Source organism: Bufo gargarizans, chromosome 3 (genome assembly GCF_014858855.1).
Source record: "Bufo gargarizans isolate SCDJY-AF-19 chromosome 3, ASM1485885v1, whole genome shotgun sequence".
NCBI lineage: Eukaryota > Metazoa > Chordata > Amphibia > Anura > Bufonidae > Bufo > Bufo gargarizans.
In genome coordinates this window covers 378,312,670-378,334,152 of record NC_058082.1, presented here as the reverse complement: position 1 = coordinate 378,334,152, position 21,483 = coordinate 378,312,670, and the positions used below count along the sequence as shown (strand labels likewise).

Genomic DNA, 21,483 nt, shown 5'->3' with positions numbered 1-21,483 from the left:
AATAAAAACAAAAATGTTAGTACAGAAAAATTTTAAGCCAGTATCTTGAGCAAGCTGTAAATAGCAAAGAAATTGAGTTAATGCAAAATCAATGTTCATGCCCTTTGGTGTCAACGTATCCAATTCAGAAATCCATTTAAGTTCACAGCGTTTCAGAAGTTTCTCCCTATTTCCACCTCTCCTCTGTCTGGGAATGTGATCAATGATCCGAAAGCGTAATTGACTAATATTTTGTTTAGCCTGTAAAAAATGTCTGGGAACTGGATGTTCCACATTCTTGTTCCGTATAGTGGATGTGTTTTGTGATACGTTCTCTACATTTCATTGTGGTCTCCCCAACGTAAAGAAGACCACACGGACACTGCAATGTATATATGACATATGACGTCTGGCAAGTAAGGAAGTGGTTGATCTTATATTGCTTGCCTGTGCGAGGATGGTTAAAATGGGAGCCTTTTTGCATAGCATTGCAGTTACTGCAGTTTAAACATGGGTAGCAGTCTTTTTACGGGGGGCTAAGTAGGTCTGTGTCAGTCCCTCTGCTGGGCCTATGTCGATCTAATCAAAAAGATCTTTTAGGTTCTTAGGTCTTTTATAGGCCATAATAGGAGGTTCTTTGAACACCTCTATATTGGGATGGCCTCTCCGAATGATGTCCCAATTTTCTCTTATAATCTGGCAGACTCTGTTACTGTGGTGTCCATAGGTGCTCACAAATGGTATCCTAGTTAGATCTTTTTTGGCGGTGTTGGTGAGCAGTTGTCCTCTTGTGATTTGCATTAATTCACTACTGTGTTTGCCTGCTGGGGGGCTGAGTTGATCAACTACAACAAACAAATTCTCTAGACATCATTGGACCGGCCATTCATAAGGAATGTTTGACTGTACATCTCAAACATACAAAATAAATAAATAAAATGGTCTATGGTACGTTTCCTTTTTCTGCGTCATAGGTCCCAATCGTGAAGTGGTTACAGTTGACCTAAATCTCAATCCTTTTTCCAATTGGACCACGCTGCTCTAGAAGGCAGGGAAAAACACCAGTTTAGACTCCTTCCAACAATCTGTGGATATAGAGAAGCAATAGGGCCACAGAAAGCAGCAGAGTCTCCACTCATTCGCCTCTGTCAGAGACTAAAGGATAGCCATAATAGTGAAATACCATCACATAAACGGAATAACAGTATTTATTATACTAAAAAAAGTGAATAGAATACAAGCAGTATAAAACTGTATACACCCGACCCGGGATCCGCTTCAAAAAGCTTTGTCAGGGGCATCTGATCCACCCATTCCAGGACGGTCTTTTTAAATCACAGGAGGGCATATGCTCCACCTCTCAAGTCACAATACATATTAAAAAAAAACAAATAAGTCCAATACATACATAAAACAAGTTGATCTACATTACATCATGAGCCATAAAAATAGTAGAAGATCTTAAAGTTGTACTAAAACTCAGTAGTAATTTTTCATTCATATAGATCCACTCCCATAAAACGTCACAACCAATCATAGACCGTTACCTCACAGGTCCCACCCACTTTCATTCAGAACAGCAATTGCATCACAAACCACATGACCAGTCCCAGCCAATCAACTCTCCTTTCCCTCCTTCTCTCAAAGGTCTTAGAACAAACTCCTACATTAATATGAGGTGTGATTTTAGATCAAAATCAACATTCATACCTCTCAGTTGTAGTGTGTCCAACCTATAGATCCACTGAACCAGCTTTTTTTTCATATGTTTGATGATATTTCCTCCTCACCAGTGCAGCTTAACAAATTCGACACCTACAAATTGTAGCCTGTAACTTCAGGCGCCACACAATATATTGCAATCGGTAACCACGTATACTGACCTGTGTCCGTTCTGGGCCCGAGGATATGTGGGAAGGCGGGATCCAGGGGACGCAAGTACATTTTTGCCCAGGGTCCAATCAATATTAAAGATGGCCCTGCATACCGTACATTGAGTTATGTACAAAAAGGATATTACATCTACTCTCCTTCTTCTGAGTGTCCATTAACTGCCGGACATCTGCAAGCCAGGATGGAATCCTATTCAGTCCCTCACAGCACAATCCTTCCACCATGCCAGATCAACACACTTCCTGGTTCACTCACAGGCAGCAGCATGAGTCATCATCTGTTTTGCATATTCAAATCTCAGAGTGTGCTGCTGTAGCTGCAAAACAGTGGCCTCTAGTGCCCGGAATGCCAAATGACAGTTTAAGTACAGACATTATGCAAAAATAGCTGTTTCACAATCTCACATGCCACCCCACTAGAAGTTGTCGCCCTCGGCAACTCTCCCTATACAAACTCATCCTGAGCATAGCGCTGTGGAGGCACACCAACATTGGGCCTCGCTGATCTTCTCAGATTGGGGGTTTCAGAAATACTGGGGACATCAGGCCTATTTGACAAGAGAGGGGCTGTTGATTGCTCAGCATTTCATCTGGATGGCAAACCTGCCACGGCCAGAACCTCTGTAGACACTTGAGCAGGGACGACCCACCATTCCTCCTTCCTCGACTGAGGGACTTTCCTCCATACCCTGAGCATGAGGGGGCACCCCCTCTACCCCTCTACGCACACCGACTTATTAAAATTGCAACGTCTCAACATATTACGGTGTAAGTTCCGTGAGGGTCCCCCTGCCCCTACTGGCTCTACCTTATAGACCGGAATAGCGGGGTCTTCCCTTCTCTTCACCATGTATGGAACTGCCTCCCACCGTCCATCCAACTTCCCCGATGGCCGTTTGGCTTTAACCATCACCCGATCACCAGGGACATACCTACTTTTCTGCACTGGTCTTGGGTTAGGGTGTAACACCTGTCCCAGGTGCTCCCCCACAACCTTGTGGACCGCTCTCACCCGGACGGCGGTGCTCCTGCACCCATGCGGTGGTACTCCTCGGTGGGGGCTCCATCGGGTTAGGCATGTGGAGATCTTCAATCTCCCGTCTGACTTGTCCAAACATTAGCATATGTGGAGAGTATCCAGTGGTACTGTGTACTCTGTTATTATAGGTCCACGGTATGCGGGCCACTGGACTTTTTGACTGTCTTCCAGAGTCCGCAGCATCTGAAGGAAGATGCGATTGAAGACTTTGCACGCCCTGTTTCCTTATGGGTGATATGGAGTGGTTCGGGAGTGTTCAATCCAATAAGTTGGTACAGTTCATTCATTAGAGTACCCTGCAAGCATGCTCCCTGGTCAGAATGTATCCTCCGTGGACACCCGAAAACCTGTATAAAGTGTTTATAGACAGCTTCGGTGGCCGACTCTGCGGTTTGGTCTCTGGTGGGCACAGCCACCGCATACTTGGTAAAGTGATCTGTCATAATTAGACAGTACGAGTGTCCCAAGGTAGAATATCCAATCTGTACATAATTGATCATCAGAAGTTCTAGGGGCGCTGAGGTGCGGATGGTCTGCACAGGAGCCCGCTGTTCAGTAGTCTTACTCAACCCACATGATCGACACTTAAGACATGTTGTGGCTACCATGTTGGCCAGATCTGGACAACCAGCCGTTGGAGCCACTTGAACGTTTAGTCGCTCCCAAAATGAGCTCCCTTTTCATGAGCTTCTCTGGTGGCCTCCGGTCCCAATGACATGGGAATGACAATCTGTTGCCAGTACTGAAGCTCTGACTGTAAGTATATGATCCGGCACAAGAGGCCCTGAGTAATTGTCAGCCTGTCCCAATCTGGGGTCAGGACTCAGGGCTCGTTCTTCTGGCCGAGGCCAGATCTAGCTCCGAACCCATTCTTTCACCTTCCGCAAATCCCGGCAGCTATCCTGGACTCTCTCCCAATCATTCAACGTTTTCCCCAGAACCAGCGTCATTCCAGACGTCACCCCACTTGAATGTGCCACATCCGGGAACAGAGGTAAGCGACCAAGGTCAGGAGTTTCAGTATCCTCTAACTCCTCATCGGCTCTCTGAGTCAACTGTCCTACTGGAACTCGAGAGAGTGCATCGGCGTTGCCGTTCTCCCTACCGGACCGGTACTTGATGCGGTATTGATACTTAGAGAGGTGCGCCAACCATCTTTGCTCGAGTGCGTCAAGCTTGGCATTCTCCAGGTGTGCCAATGGGTTGTTGTCCGTCTTCACGGTCACTTCTGCACCAGTCAGGTATTCTGCAAACCTTTCGGTCATGGCCCACACCAGTGCCAGTAGTTCCAGTTTAAAGGAGCTATAGTTATCAGGGTTGCGTTCTGACTCTCTTAGGGACTGGCTCCCATAGGCGATGACTCTCTGTCTCTTCCATCCTGGACTTGGGACAAGACGGCCCCCAGACCATGTAGACTTCCATCAGTATACAGCAGGAATGGGGTATCAAACCGCGCGTAAGCCAGGATCGGGGAATTGGTCAGCGCCTCTTTCACCACTTCAAAGGCCTCTTGTTGCCGGGACCCCAGTTGACAGGGCGTTTCTTCGGGCCCCCAGCCGTGCCTCTTAGCAACTCGTTTAACGGGCCCACCAGATGAACGAATTTGTGTATAAACCTCCTGTAGTAGCCGGCCAGTCCCACGAACGCCCATATCTCCCATAGCGTACTTGGCCAGGGCCACTTTTGAACGGCCTCCACCTTGCTGAGGGCCGGTTTTACCCCCTCCTGGGTGACCACATGTCCTAAGTACTCTATCAGAACAGCTGGCATTTCTTTGGCTTGATCTTGAGCCTATGGTCTCTTAGCCGTCCCAAGACTTGCCGCAGCTTCTGCAGGTGATCTTCAAAGGAGGTCCCGAACATTACTATATCATCCAGGTATATCACCACTAAAGTTGAGGTCCCCCAGACAGTGTTCCAACAATCGCTGGAATGTCCCCAGAGCATTGGAGAGACCGAACGGCATCCGGTTGAACTCGTAGAGTCCCATAGATAGAATGAAGGCCGTCTTGGCTTTGTCCTTCTTGGCCACCGGCACCTGCCAGTACCCACTAGCCAAGTCAAGAGTTGAGAAGAACTTAGCTTGGCTTAGGGCTGATAATGACTCTTCAATCCGTGGAAGGGGGTAGTCATCCCGGACGGTCTGAGCATTCAGCTTCCGATAATCCACGCAGAACCGGAGATTCCCATCTTTCTTTCACACCAAGACTACCGGAGCAGCTCACAGACTTTGACTCTCCTGGATCATCCGGTTCTCCAACATGCTGGCCACCATATCTTTCACCTCCTGATACATATTAGGTGGGATCTGATCAGCGCAGCATCGCCGGTTGGGATTTCATGTTCGATGGCAGTAGCAAGTCCTCATCATGTCTTGAGAAGGCCTCCTGAAATTCCCAGAGGGTGTTTTCCAGCAGCTTTTGTTCCCCCGGGGTCAGGGTTCTGCAGTCCATCCCCATACGGCCATGATCACCCGACCGTTCCACGCTCCCATCTTTGGGCTCCATCATTTGTCCGAAGTGCCTCTCGAAGAACTCGAAAGGCATTAGAGTGCACTCTGACCCTGTATCAACTAGGCAGCAAACCGTTTGGCCTTCCATCTCGGCTTCTAATACGGGACTGCTGGCATACAGATCACGTTCTTCACGCAGAGGGCTTAACTTTTGGTGCACTGCCGCAGGATGCCCAGCTACTGCAGCAGTCAGAAGTTTAACGTCTGCTCTGAAGCTACCTGTTCTGGGCACTCTCTGGCCATATGGCGTACTTTCGGCAAACCCAACAGAGGGGCCCTCTTATGCCCGGCTCCCTCACCGGGTTGTTCTGGGTGGAGTTACACGAGGTGCGGGGATAGTTTCTGGAGGCCGGGACGGTTTACCATCACTGTCCACCTGACGTCACCCTCTAGGGCTCCCAATGCAACCTCGCTCGCAGTTCGGGGGTCAGGTTACACATTTTAACCGCACTTCGCACACTTTCAGTCCAGTCCTGCAATGTCATGTTGCTACTGTCATACTTTGGCCCGTACAGGGATGTATCCTACTGGGGTAGCTATATTGTTGGGGGCGAGCTGAACTTGCGCCTGTGCACCCTGGGCTGGGTCCTGATCAGGTACCACTGGCGCCGGGGGACGATCTCCCGCTGCGTTCCCATCCATAACGGTCGCTGTATCCTGCCGACTACGCCAAGTTGTAAGCCGTGTACCAGGGTGGGCTGCCCACAATACAGCAAATTCACAGACAAGGAAAGCGACACTGACACCAGCTTAATATGCAAGAACAGAAAACTTTACTTAAACAACAAGTAATAACATAAGCATCACCAAAGCAATACCCAGACCCACAGTAAATGTCCCTGTCCAATGAAAAGGCTTAGCCGATGGCGGACACAGCAGAGCCTGCAAGTCGTGATGTGCCGCTACAGAGAACACCCCTAGCTGGTGGCAAACGCAGCAGAGCCTGCAAGTCAGTAACTGTGCTGCACTCCAGTACAGTACAGCCTAGCAGAACAATATAAATCCTAACTGACTGACTAATGCTAGGCTTAGGCTAGTCTCTGTAACTTTAGGCGCCACACAATATATTGCAATCAGTAACCAGGTGTACTGACCTGTGTCCGTTCTGGGCCTGAGGATGCAGCCTACCAGAGATGGCCACCAACCTCTCAGTATCCGTGCAGCCTTGCTTGATAGTGAGGCTTTCTGCCAACACACTGGACTGGTCTTACTGGGACAACCTCTCTTTCAAAAGAGCTGGATACAGAAAGGATATTACATCTACTTTCTGTATCCAGACATCTGGACGCCAGGATGGAATCGGATTCAGTCCCTCATAGCACAATCCTTCCACCGTGCCAGATCAACACACTTCCTGGTTCACTCACAGGCAGCAACATTAGTCATCATCTGTTTTGCATATTCAAATCTGTGTGCTGGCTGTAGCTGCAAAACAGTGGCCTCTAGTGCCCGGAATGCCAAATGACAGTTTAAGTACAGACATTATGCAGAAATAGCTGTTTCACAGTCTCACACCCCTTTTTTGTATTCCTCACATGTTCCTGAATCCTCACCTTAAGTTTCCTCAGAGTTCGACCCACATATTGGAGGCCACTAGGGCACTCCGACATGTACACAACCCCCTCACTCAAGGACATAGATCCTTTTAACTTTGGTATCTACATCTTTCTGATTTGAAGGTACACTCAGCGTATGCCTCTTTCTATTGTCTTTTGTCCTATTTCTGCAAGGTAAGCAGAAGCTGCACCAGGTGAACTTATTTCCTCCTTTCTGAGGTTCTTGATGCTCAAAACTATAGACTAATTTGGTGTTCAAATTGGCAGCTTTCCTGAAAATCATCTGTGGCTGTTCTGGAAGTTCCAGTCCAAGCACAGGATAGTTCTTCAGAACGGCCCAATTTGTTTTAATCATATTTTTAATCATGCCAGCATGTGCATTAAATTGGGTGATAAAGGAGTACCGCAGATCTCTGCTGTGTCTGGGGCTTATTAGGATCTACTATTCAGGTCCCTTGTTCCTCTTTCTTGCTCACATCTATCTAAATCTCCCTTACTATAGCCTTTCTCCAAAAAATGTCCCTTGATAACTTCACTCTGTGCTCTGAAATCCAACATTTTTGAGCAATTCGGATAGATCCTCTTTATTTGTCCCTTCGGTATATTTTTGATCCAAGGGGTATAGTGGCAATTAGAGGTGTCTATGTAGCCATTGACGTCCGTCTCTTTGAAGAAGGTTTTCGTTCTGAGCTGGTGGTCCTCCACAAAAATAGTCAAATCTAAAAAGTTGGTAGATACATCGCTGACCGTACTGGTGAAGGAGAGGTTCCACTGATTTACATTAAGCTGATCAATGAAATCCAAGAGTCCTTGTTTCTCTCCTCTCCAGATGAACAAACAGCCGTCGATATATGTCTTCCAAATGATAAGCTCACCAAAGATTGTAGCTTTTCCAAGGGCGGGCTCAGTGGTTAGACGCTCCCAGTGCCCCATAAAAATTTCGCCCCCATCACCTTCCTTGTTCGCTGAAGGTAATGGTTCTCTATATACCAGAAGTAGTTGCGACTAAGGCAGAAATTGGACCGGAAATTACAACAAGAGGAGACAAAATGGATCTATCGTCTCCATTCTCTTGCCCCAAATGAGCTCAATGAAGGATTTACTTTGTAGAAATATTTATATAAATGAGAAGAAATAATAAATAATAAAAGGAACTTAAGTAGAACAATTCCCCCCCAAAACTAGTTCTCATACTATAGAGAAATGGGAGGGATATCTGAGGGGAAGGGGATATCAGTAACAGGCTGTTACTATACATCTATTCTCAGTAGCCCTATATATAGGAAAGCAAATCATCCTCATATAGAATACTTACCTTGGGTACTGAGCCTGCCTCAGCGCAGATCTTATGTGAGGTTCTGGAACGTTGAGGGGATGGTTCTGTGGATAAAAATAAAAATATTGATAGATACTGGTAAATACAATAAGGATTTGTAATAGATCTGATGAGCCCTTTAATAATAGGTATTATGGGTATAAGTATATACATAAATATATGAATCACGATTTATAATAATAACATCTCTGCATAATAATGGATGCCCAGCTAGGCACAGATTATGTCCCATTTTTAGTACAGTACCCATAACTCCTCTCCATCTTGATACCGTTAATGGATATAGTAATACCTCTGTGGAGGATCTTTTAAGTATAGATATAAGTACGGTGTAAAAAGGAGAAGAGTAGAATAAATGCCAAGTGAGGCATAGACATATATATATATTTTAACATCCATAATAAAATGAGTACTATTGCATAATAATGGGGGCCCAGTTAGGCATACATTATGGTCCACTGTTAGCACAGTACCTATAACTCATCTCCAATTTGGCACCAGGACTGGATACAGAAGGATACCCACAGCGGATTTTCTAAGTGCGGACGCATGCGCGATGTAAAGAGGAGAGTAGAAGAGACACTAAGTGCGGACGCACGCGTACAAGAATGGCGAGCCGAGCGCACTGTTTTAGCGCGCAGGTGCAGAAGCCCATCAGGAGACTATGTATTCTTGCGCCGACTAGGGAGTGTTGAGCGGCGCATTCTTGATTACAGCATGGGCGAGGATGGATGCGGTGGTTAACCTGCGACTCAGGATGGTGACGTCAGAGGGCGGACAGATGCCACGTATATGTGTAGGCACCCGCCCATTGGAAGCTGTGTCTGTCATTTAACCTAACGGGCATCTGATTGGTCCAGAATTCCTCACCCAGAATAACTGAGGATTTAAAAGCCCAGACCCCGCCCCCCAGTGATTACCTATATAGTTTTCCCTGAAGCCGCCGGCGGGCTCGGCGAAACATGTAGGGACACAGGAGTTAGATTTTAGGCAGGAATCGAGGCAGGGTATTCACTATAAAATTGGATATTCAGAGGTGGGATCACCCCGCTAATCAGCGTGAATACAAAAATATATGTACCAATGCAATTAGCATATGCCCCTGATTCCATTCCTGAGAGTTTTAACATATGTTCTATAGAAGTTTGTTTGTACTTTTAATGAGAATTGAAATAAAAGTGTGAGTTTTAAATTTTGTCAGTGAGGTTGCAAAGGTACGCTCAGGTCCTAGGGACCACCTAATCTCAAATTAAGGCAGAAATCTACACAATCTAGGATGAATTTAGCTTGCTCCTCAGTCATCACCGGATCTTTTACTAACTCCTCATTAATGGCCCTAAGCCCCAGCTCTTTGGGAATAATGGTGTATAACGATGCCACATATCAGAGGGGCAATTTTTGAAGTTGCCAGATAGTTCAACAACACTTTTAGAGTCCTTAAGGAAGGACGGGATCAGGGGGACGTATTTCTGGAGATATACAGTAAATCTACGTATTCACCCAACCTATTCGTCAGGGAATTAATTCCCAACACAATAGGTCTCCGGGGAAGGGGGGGTTAGGCTTTTATGTATCTTGGGCAAAAAATATATCACCGGGGTGCCTGGAAATTTGTTATTTAGATAATCAAACTCTTTTTTGCATAAAATGCCATCTTTGAATCCCCTCTTCAATAGGAGTTTCAATTTTCCTCTATATTCTAAAGTGGGATTCTTTCTCAATAATTGATATGTCTCTCCATCTGCCAACAGTCTGAATATCTCTGGCTCATATTTTTCAAGATCCAATGCATCTCTAGAAAAGTATTTGTGTGAAGATAAGATCCCTGAGGGCTTACGTTGGCAATTGCCACTGAATTCTGAGGACACCATTGACTTGGGTGAATGGGAAAAACTGATGAATGAATGCGGTATTAGAGCCATGCACTTTATTATTAGCAAACGTAAAAATAAGTTGCAGATGTTAAAAGTGAATATTGAATCCCTCCAACATGAGCTGAAACTATATGGGGATCAGAAAGAGTATTTGAGTTTATATGAAAAATGTCAAAATAACTTAAAGAAGGTTGAAAAAGAGGTTATTAGTAAAACAAAAAAAAAAAAAAGAAAAAAAATTTAAAACATGTAACGACTATAAGAATAATAGAGTTTATAAGTGGAAAAGTAAGAAGGAAGAGCAAAGTACCACACAAATAGATTCTGAGAATAAGGATATGTGTTTACCGTTGCAGTAATGTAGCACAGGCAACCAAATAATGACACAGATTAATATGATGGAAAGCAATTTACATTATCCCAATAGCCAAAAAGGCAGAATGGGAGGTTTTATTAGTGACCAGAGCAGAGATCAGGGACCATATAGACCTAAACCTTGGTTTAGAACTTATCAGAACCAAGAATATAATGGACAATATAGACCATATAACTATAGGATGAATTATCAGAATAGGAATTTTTATTCTTCAGGACAAGACTACTGTCCTCCGAGACGCAATCAATGTTACGGGAAGAGGAATTATCCCTATAGGCCTAACTTTAGGAGTAATGAAGGGAGACCCACAGACCTCAGCAGCAATCTAGTGAAAATAATGGAGCCAATGTAGGGGAGACATTTAGGGGCCAGGAAAATATTAATACCTCAAGCAAAGATTTCCCCATCAGGGAATCAAAGGGGTACAAAGGAACGAGACAGAAAAAGAGGGAACCCCACGGAAGTAATGTAGAAGAAAATGAGGGGGGAGGAAACGCCAGCCCAAACCCCCAAAAAAGCAGGGGAACTTGATGGGGATACTTAATTTGAGTTTGTATGTCCTCACTGAGCCTGAAAATGAGGTTCTGGGGAAGGGCTTGAAATTTGCTCCGACCCATGGTATTAACAAGTTTGAGGCTTTTCTTGATGTTCATAAATTTGTGCACAAGTTGAATATCGCCAAATATTTCCTGAGTAATCAGGCCCCTTTGAGAAATGTAGAAGGTGGGGAAGATGCCTTTGTTCACTCACAGCTAAATTAGATATCCATTTTTTTTCCGAAAAACAAGGACAATGATTGGAAGGGGTATTGAAGGAGGTAGAAAAAAATAGGATCTAAACCAGGTAAACAAAATTTAACACCAGAAGAGAGGATTGCATTGAGAAATTTAGAGAGTAACAAAGAAACTGTTATAAAGCTGTTCGTTAATGTGTGTGTGTGTGTGTGTGGGGGGGGGGGGGGGGGGGGGTTGTAGTTATGGATCTTGAAAAATATGAGGCAGAGATGTTCAGACTGTTGGCAGATGGAGAGACATATCAATTATTCAGAAAGAATCCCACTTTAGAATATCGAGGAAAATTGGAACTCCTTTTGAAGAGGGGATTGAAAGATGGCATTTTATGCAAAAAAGAGTTTAATTATCTAAATAACAAATTTCCATATATTGATATATTTTTTGCCCAAGATACATAAAAGCATAACAATTTTTAAAAAAAGGGGAAATATGATTGTGTTGGGGATTGATTGCCTGACGAATAGGTTGGGTGAATACGTAGATTTATATCTCCAGAAATACGTCCCCCTGATCCCTTCCTTCCTTAAGGACTCTAGAAGTGTTGTGGAACTAGATGGCAACTTCAAAAATTGCCCCGCTGATATGTGGCTAACCACAATTGATGTGGCATCGTTATACACCACTATTCCCAAAGAGCTGGGGCTTAGGGCCATCCTAGATTGTGTTGATTTCTGCCTTAGTCACAACTACTTCTGGTATAAAGAGAACCATTACCTTCAGCGAACTGGGACGGCGATGGGGCACTGGGAGCGTCTAACCATTGAGCCCGTCCTTGGAAAAGCTACAATCTTTGGTGAGCTTTTAAGTTGGAAGAGATATATCGACGGCTGTTTGTTCATCTGGAGAGGAGAGAAACAAGGACTCTTGGATTTCATTGATCAGCTTAATGTAAATCAGTGGAACCTCTCCTTCACCAGTACGGTCAGCGATGTATCTACCAACTTTTTAGATTTGACTATTTTTGTGGAGGACCACCAGCTCAGAACGAAAACCTTCTTCAAAGAGACGGACGTCAATGGCTACATAGACACCTCTAATTGCCACTATACCCCTTGGATCAAAAATATACCGAAGGGACAAATAAAGAGGATCTATCCGAATTGCTCAAAAATGTTGGATTTCAGAGCACAGAGTGAAGTTATCAAGGGACATTTTTTGGAGAAAGGCTATAGTAAGGGAGATTTAGATAGATGTGAGCAAGAAATAGAGGAACAAGGGACCTGAATAGTAGATCCTAATAAGCCCCAGACACAGCAGAGATCTGCGGTACTCCTTTATCACCCAATTTAATGCACATGCTGGCATGATTAAAAATATGATTAAAACAAATTGGGCCGTTCTGAAGAACTATCCTGTGCTTGGACTGGAACTTCCAGAACAGCCACAGATGATTTTCAGGAAAGCTGCCAATTTGAACACCAAATTAGTCTATAGTTTTGAGCATCAAGAACCTCAGAAAGGAGGAAATAAGTTCACCTGGTGCAGCTTCTGCTTACCTTGCAGAAATAGGACAAAAGACAATAGAAAGAGGCATACGCTGAGTGTACCTTCAAATCAGAAAGATGTAGATACCAAAGTAAAAGGGTATATTTCCTGCGAAAGTGTGGGGGTTGTGTACATGTTGGAGTGCCATAGTGGCATCCTATATGTGGGTCGAACTCTGAGGAAACTTAAGGTGAGGACCCAGGAACATGTGAGGAATATAAAAAAGGGGCTGGAAACTCAGTGTTCCGATGCACTTCAAGATCGTGCACAACAAAGATCCTAGGAGTTTACAATTTGTAGGTGTCGAACTTGTTGAGCCACACTGGCGAGGAGAAAATGTCATCAAACCTATCAATAAAAAGGAGGTTGAGTGGATCTATAGGTTGGACACACTACAACCGAGAGGTATGAATGTTGATTTTGATCTAAAATCATGTCTCGTATGAATGTAGGAGTTTGTTCTAGGACCTTTCAGAGGAGGCGGGAAAGGAGAGTTGATTGGCAGGGAGGGGTCATGTGGTTTGTGATGCAATCGTTGTTCTGAATGAAAGTGGGTGGGACCTATGAGGTAGCGGTCTATGATTGGTTGTGACGTTTTATGGGAGCTGATCTATATGAATGAAAAATTAATGCAGAGTTTTAGTACAACTTTAAGATCTTATACAATTTTGTTATGGCTCATGATGTAATGTAGATCAACTTGTTTTATGTATGTATTGGACTTATTAGCTTTTTTAAATATATTAATTGTGACTTGAGAGGTGGCGCATACGCCCTGCTGTGATTTAAAAAAAGCCTTGGAATGGGCGGATCAGATGCCTGTGACAAAGCTTTTCGAAGCGAAACCCGGGTCGGGTGTATGCAATTTTATACTGCTTGTATTGTATTCACTTTTGTGAGTAAAATAAATATCGTTTTTACATTGATGTGATGGTATTTCACTATTGTGGCTATTGTGGCTATCCTTTGGTCTCTGACAGAGGCGAACGAGTGGAGACTCTTCTGCTTTCTGTGGCCCTACTGCTTCTCTATATCCACAGATTATTGGAAGGAGTCTAAAGTTGTGTTTTTTCCTGCCTTCTGGAGCATCTCGGACATATAGCAGTTATGTCTTTGAGACCCTGGGTCTGAGACAAACGTTCTTTCAGTCTCCGTTGTTTGCTCATAGGACCCAGGGAAGGGGAGATATGGAGAACTCAGGCTAGAAGAGCAGCAGCAACACTGTGTTTGGTCTCCAAATGCACCAGTGATCCAGGTGGATCAGTTGGTACCAGAATCATCTCCCTGTGACCTTCCGGTTGAGGAGCTATGGGTTTGTGGATTTGTGGCTATCAGAACTAAGGTGAGGGGGAGTGGGATCATCCCCGGGGGAGCGAGGGGCTTAGGGGCTTGACCGAATAAGAGTTAAGTGCCTGTGCAGGGCAGTGGCCATGGTCTTTTCTCTGAAGGGAGGTCCAGCCAGGTATCGTGTTTGGAGGGACCTGGAAATCCTGCTTATGTCATCGCTTTCTGTGTGACTATAGTATCCAAGACTATAGCATCCATGACTACAGCATATACAAGCTGGCAGTGCTCTGTTTTACTGGGGCAGTGAAAGTGCTTTCCAAGCTTGTCCGGGTTATGAGCGAGTGTTGTGCCACACCGGAAGTCATGTGGGCCACCCTCTCTCACTCTACGTGTCTTCCTGTGCCCATGTGGACAGGGGGTGTTGGTGAAAAACTGTGGCAAGCTGACCTTACATACTCCCAGGGAAGGCATAATGTCACGTAACCAGTGAGGAAACCATAGCACATGATCCTGACGTACTGTGACATCAGGCAGGGCTGCAAGGTGCATTTTGTCGTACTCTGTACGAAACTTTTGAAGTACACAGTTGCATAGGATCTAATTCAAATGTATTCTGTATTTTTTTGTATAGACTGAGAGAAGAGGAGGGAAAAAGCAGACAGAACGAGAGAAGAAAAAAATGATCTTGGCAGAAAGAAGAAAACCATTAAACATTGAGAAGTTGAATGAAGAAAAGCTGGGGTATGCCACTATACATACTTTTTTATCTATTTGTTTTACCATTTAATGTTTTTGTTTTTGTTAGTGGAAATGTGTACATATTAAAGCCATTAACTTAATCATGTCTTCTGTTACATCGGCAGCCTCTGTCTGCCACTTCTCCATTGTCCCAGGCCGCCCAGCAGTTCACAGATCGCAGAACAGTCGGGACTCCAGAGAGGGCTATTTCCCAGCTCTGACTCCATATATGTCCATATATCGCCAATATCAATATCAAGAATTCACAAACATTTAGAATATAGTGCTATATATTCCTATTTGTGAATATTCTAGATTTTTTTCCCATCAGTAACCTCCCATCTTGCTTGTGGGCCAATGAGAAGGCTGCAATGTGTTTGTCTGAGCTTAGCAACATCCCTAGCAACCAATAGGAAAGTTGTTTACCCCTTACTATATAAGAACCTTCCCAGCAGCCATTTTCTGAAGTTTTATGGAGTTCTGAGAGAGACAGCAGTGTCATTGCTATGCTCTGTGCTTTACTGTTAAATTACATTAGGCTACTTTCACACTTGCGGCAGAGGATTCCGGCAGGCCTGCCGGATCCCGCAATCCGGACGCAAGCGGATGCATTTGTGAGATGGATCTGGAGGCTGATCAGTCTGACAAATGCACTGCAATACCGCATCAGTCTTTCCAGTTGTCATCTGGAAAATACTGATCCGGTATTTATTTTTTCTAATTTTTAAAGGTCTCCGCATGCGCAGATCGGGAAACTGATATATATATATATATATATATATATATATATATATATATAAAAATACATATAGTTAGTGGTAGATAGTTTGTGTAGGTTAGATCGTGATATAGTGTAGCTAATACATTCCAGTGCAGGGTGTTAGGCAGTGATAGGTTCTACTGTCCATATATACATACATGCTACAGACATGGTGCTGTGATGTCACAAGTTCACAACAATACACCAATGCACCAATAAGTAGTGTTGATAAAGTACCAAAGTGCTTGGTTGCTCGAATAGAACACTTTGGGATGCTCGGGTGCTCTACAGAGCACCCGAGCACAATAGAAGTCAATGGGAGAAACTGAGCTTTAAACCAGGCACCCCCTGCTCTGAAGAGGGGAGGGTGTCTGGTTCACAGGAAAAGGTCATAAAATTTATGGAAAAACCACTGAAATGGTTCGGGAACAGCATGGGGAGGATGTCTGGGTGCATTTTGGACTCCCAGGTCGCTGCTGGGAACGATGTTGTCTGAGTAGTACGCCACTTTTATAGACTGACAAAACCGCAGATAAAATCGACTTCCACCCAAAACTCCCCCCCCCCCCCCCAAAAAAAAAAAGAATATATATATATATATATATATATATATATATATTGCGCAGAAAATTCAGTGCACCATAAAACAAAAACTGGAATTTGCGCTATATGTCTGTTCAGACATGATTACATATTAATGTTGATTATATATTAATTGAGGATGCTCACTGTCTTATTGGAGCCTGGCTCACTGGCCACCCCCAGTTCTTTTTACTCATACATATAAATAAAAAACATCGCTGTATCTCTCTCAGCTGTGTCTTTACCAGCGCATATGCTCGGAGGTTCCCGGAATGGCAACTTTGATTGGTAATGGATTTGGAATTTTATACCACTGAGGAAGGTACACACGTGTACCAAAACACATCTGGTGGCGGCTGTGAAGGGGCAGTGGGCATGAGAACATATCGCAGACAAGGTGAACACGATAATCATTATCAACCGAAGTTGGCATTCCGGGAACCTCAGAGCGCATGTGCTGGGAAAAACACAGCCGAGAGAGATACAGCGGAGACCTGCGCTGCAAGATTAGAACAAAAGCAGTAAAAAACCCGCAGGAGGTTGTGAGTGATACAGCGGACATTTGCGTGAGTAACATGCAACATTGTTGAATACAAATGTGAACACTAACGGCCATATATTATAATCTGCTAATTTGGATTATTCTAACCATCTGAAAAGCCGATTGTGATTAATTGCACAATCTTAACACATGAACGTGCACTAACAGCGATAAATCGCATTGATGTGAATAGACCGCAATAAGAGATATGGGTGTTACCTTGTGTAGGTGCAGGTACTGTCGCTGTCACCAGCAGTGAAAAAATGTAACTAAATGTCACTGATATTTAGGATGCGCAAATGTTATACAGGAGATGTAACGCAGGTAATGTAGCACCAAACAATTGCGCTGAATGTCACAGATATTTAGGATGCGCAAATTTAACAGATGTAGCAAAGGTTGTGTCACTGTCAGTAGCGGCCAAGCAATTGCATGCAATTTAGAGTAGGTTGCTCTAATAATATATATTGTAGCCAGATAATACAATGGTCTTTAAAAGGACTTTTGGCTCTCTAACACCTTTCAAAACGAGACCCTGCCTAAAAAAAAACAAGGTCCCTTCACTATCTGTCCCTTCTGCTGCAGCTGTGCCTGACTAAGACTGAGCCGAACCACGTGTCATCAGGTGCTATAAAGCACCCGATGACTCGTACCGACCTGCCAATCACTGTAATGCCAGTAACCAACATAACTACAGCATTACAGTGAGTGCCAGTACCTCCCCACATGTTTATTGGCTGCGTAGCAGCCAACAAATGTGAGGGGAAGAGACTCGAGCATCGCGCTTGAGCACACGTGGTATCAAAATGATGTTTGCACGGGGGGGGGGGCGTGGCCAACTGCTGTAATGGCCGGACGCATCTAAGAGCAGCTCTGGCTCCCAACGGCTATTCTGAGCCATCCTGACCTGCCAAATAAAGACCTGACCAGCTAATTTAAGTCAGCAGCAGGCGCTAGACACGTACCATGAGTCCAAGCAAAGCGCAGATGGCGGCGGAGAGACTTAAGGAGTTCGCTAGACAGGATTCTCAACATGGAGCCGCGGCTCCGTCTCCGACACGTGCGGCCAGCACCAGGAGTCAGATGACAAAACAGCCACACTCCGATGCGGAGGCTGAACCCGAATTCACCCTGCAAACCTCCCACCAACAGCTTATGGCGGCCATTACCGGGTGCCAGGTCTCCCTGACAGGTAAGGGTGGATTTGGGCCTATTGCGCCAAGATGTGCAGTAGCTGCATGAGCGGGTCCGCCTAACCAAAACCAGGGTGTCGGACTTGGAGGATCTGACCAACCCCTTACCGGCAAGGATCACCGCAGTGGAAGCATCGGTGGAGCTATTCCGCCAAAAATGTGACGATCTTTAAAACCGCGCACGGCGCAATAATGTGCGTATCATTGGCATGCCAGAGCGGGCTGAAGGCCCAGATCCAGCAGCTTTTCTGGAGGGATGGTTCAAAGAGGTGTTCCCCAATGCAGTTTTTTCATCTGCGTATACAGTGGAAAGGGCACACCAAGTTCCCGCCAGGCCGTTACCTCCTGGTGCCCCCCCAAGACCTCTACTAGCCCGCATGCTAAACTGGCGTGACAGAGATCTCATTATTGCGCAAGCTAGAGTCACACAAAACATATCTTTGGGCTTTGCGAACATCTCTCTGTATCCAGACTTTTCTGCTGACCTCCAGAAGAAACATCCTACCTTCGTCTCCACTAAAAGATGCCTCCGGGAGATGAACCTCAAGTATTCTATGGCGTATCCTGCACGCTTGAGAGTTGTGGACGGCGACAAATCACTTTTCTTTTCCAATCCGGCTGAAGCGGAGGACTGGTTATCTGGAAGACATCGTCGTTCCCCTCCCAAGTGAGCTACCCTGCACTTGAGGCTGGTTGATATGCGTAGGGGAGACGAAAGGGTTATTGCAAAGCCTGCTCCATGAACACCCTCTTGTCTCATGTTATTTGCATTTATATTCTTCAATACTACCCTGGTTCAGAGTTGGGTAATGTATTGCCTCATGTTTTTTTTTTCCTTTTTTTCTTTATGTGGACTCAGGGACACTAAGGGTTAATGGTTTACAGCTCTTACTTAAAGTCACTCTTGTAACCGGCAAGTATTACTGCAAATGACAGGAGCCAGCTACTCCACCTGCACTGGGTTACCACCTATATACACCGTGCAGGTCCCCCAAGCACATGGCCAATTGTTATTATGGATGTGATTATGTTCTCCCTGTTGGGGTGATTTAGAGTATTCACATTGAGTTACGCTATTATTGTGATGTCTAATAGTCAAGATATAAGAGTTATATACAATGAGCATTATCCTCGTCATAGTGAACCCCAGGAATTGGGTGTATATCCTTATTTCTATAACTGGTATTCATCATTGCCGGGTTAAGAGTGATGTCCTGGAATGTCAGAGGTTTAGGTGGACCCAGGAAACAAATGGCTGTATTTGCACATATCCGTAGTTATGCTCCACATATTCTGGGCTTGCAAGAAACACATCTTACCACAGAAACTGGAGGGAGAGTCAGGAAACCCTGGGCTCAGTGGGTGGAAAGTGCATATGGTACCTCTTACTCTAAAGGGGTATCATTGCTGATTCACCGGTCAGTCAGGTGGGAGCTCCATCACATGAATGCTGACCCAAAAGGGAAGTTTATTTTTGTATATGCCCATATTAATGGAATGCCATATGTGATACTGAATATGTACAACCCTCCGCCTGCCAATCTCACTGCTGCAGGCGGCGGCAGGATTTGCAGCACAATTTCCGTCGGCCGGGATCCTCGGCATGGGGGATCTTAATTTGGTCCTGGATGATCTGAAAGATCGATTCTGTAACCCATCCAATAGTTCCTATAGACAGACATCAAGTAAAACTGCTCTGGCGCGCCTGTTGTCCGAGCTTGGGTGGATTGACATGTGGAGGGAAAGATATCCAGATAGAATTGAATTCTCTTGTTTCACACCTTCCAGAGGAGCTTTGTCTAGGATTGACTACCTCCTGGGAACCCCTGGCACCTTCATGGCAACGCGAGAGATACATTATGGGCCCCAGGGTCCATCTGACCATGCACCTATAATGGCCTCGATCATTGACCCATATTCTGCTACCCGTATACCTAAACAGCGTATACACCCATTCTGGCTATCTTTAATGTCCCTAAATGATAGAATACCCGACCAACTCCACGTATTTCTTGCTGCTAACTCAGTTGACACATATCCAGCCCTATTGTGGGAGACTTTGAAAGCCTTCCTGCGAGGGTGCCTTAAGTCCTCTAACTCCTACATTAAGTGATTTACCCACCATAAGGAGGAGGAGCTGAGCACGCAGTGCAGGAATGCAGAACTTGCATATACATCTGACCCTACTGAAGAAAATAGGAGGGATTGGATGGTGAAGGGTAGACAGTATATGAATCATTTACAGGAAAAATGCGATCGTAAGATGCTTTTTATGCAGCAGCAATCCTTTGAACAAGGCAGTAGAGTAGGTAAAGTATTGGCACAGGTAGTGAGGAGGAACAATATGTCTCCACCAATACTACGCATCATGGACAATGGTGGGACGATGGTGTCTGAGCCTGAGGACATATTGGGTTGGTTCAAAGAATTCTATCAGGACCTGTACTGTTCTAGGGCTCAGTATACCACTCGGGCATTGGAGGACTATCTCCAGGAGGTTTCTTACCCACAGTTGTCTGTATCAGATAGCTAAATGCTGGATGGGGAGTTCACCCTAGAGCAGTGTTTCTTAAATAGTGGGGCGCGCCAATGTAATATGCGGCAGGGAGATGAGCGCTTCCATTGTGGAAGCGCTCATCTCCCTTCCTCTGATCAGAGGCCGGCGCAGGCGCTGAGGGACTGGGAGGAGGAGCTGGGGGCCGGGAATAGCGGAGGGGCGGTGCAGTCAGTGTACTATAGCCCTGCCCCGCCGCTCCGGTATAGCAATATAAAATATCTTATTTGATTAAAATGTATTAGATATGCCCCCTCACTCCTAAATTCCTAGTACCTTACATCCTATTCCTAGGTCCTGTAATGCCGACAGGTCGGGCGGGCGGCAGCGTAACTCCCTGGTGTCACGTGCCTGCGCCGCCTACTTTATGAATGAAGCAGGCGGCGCAGGCAAGTGACGTCAGTGAGTGACACGCCGGCCGCCCGCCCGGCCTGCCGCAATTGTACAGAACCTAGGAATAGGATATAAGGTACTATTAGGAATTTAGGAGTGAGGGGGCATATCTAATACATTTTAATTGAATAAGACATTTTATATTTGAATACTGGGGGGGGGGGGGTTAGGCTGATCCGTGGATGGCACAGTTAAGGGGGGGAGGCTGTGGATGCCACTGTTATGGGGTGGGGGGTCTGTGGATGGCACTGTTATGGGGTGGAGGGTCTGTGGATGGCACATATATAACAGTGCCAGCCACAGATCCCCCACCCCATAACAATGCCAGCCACAGATCCCCCCTGTAACAGTGCCATCCACAGATCCCCCCTGTAACAGTGCCATCCACAGATCCCCCCATAACAGTGCCATCCACAGATCCCCCCCGTAACAGTGCCATCCACAGATCCCCCCATAACAGTGTCCATCATCCACAGATCCCCCCGTAACAGTGTGTCCGTCATCCACAGATCCCCCCCACATAACAGTGTCCGTCATCCACAGATCCCCCCATAACAGTGTCCGTCATCCACAGATTCCCCCCCATAACAGTG

The 21,483-nt window shown here is 45.3% G+C and overlaps 1 protein-coding gene across 1 annotated transcript in view; it reads left to right on the top strand.

The window, feature by feature from the left end:
• The window catches only part of LOC122933273 (troponin T, cardiac muscle isoforms-like), a 360,698-nt gene that overhangs the window by 236,787 nt on the left and 102,428 nt on the right, over positions 1-21,483 (top strand). Inside the window, exon 7 of the mRNA XM_044288150.1 lies at positions 14,761-14,870. Within this exon, the coding sequence (XP_044144085.1) occupies positions 14,761-14,870 (110 nt within the window). The remainder of the gene's footprint in view (positions 1-14,760; positions 14,871-21,483) is intronic.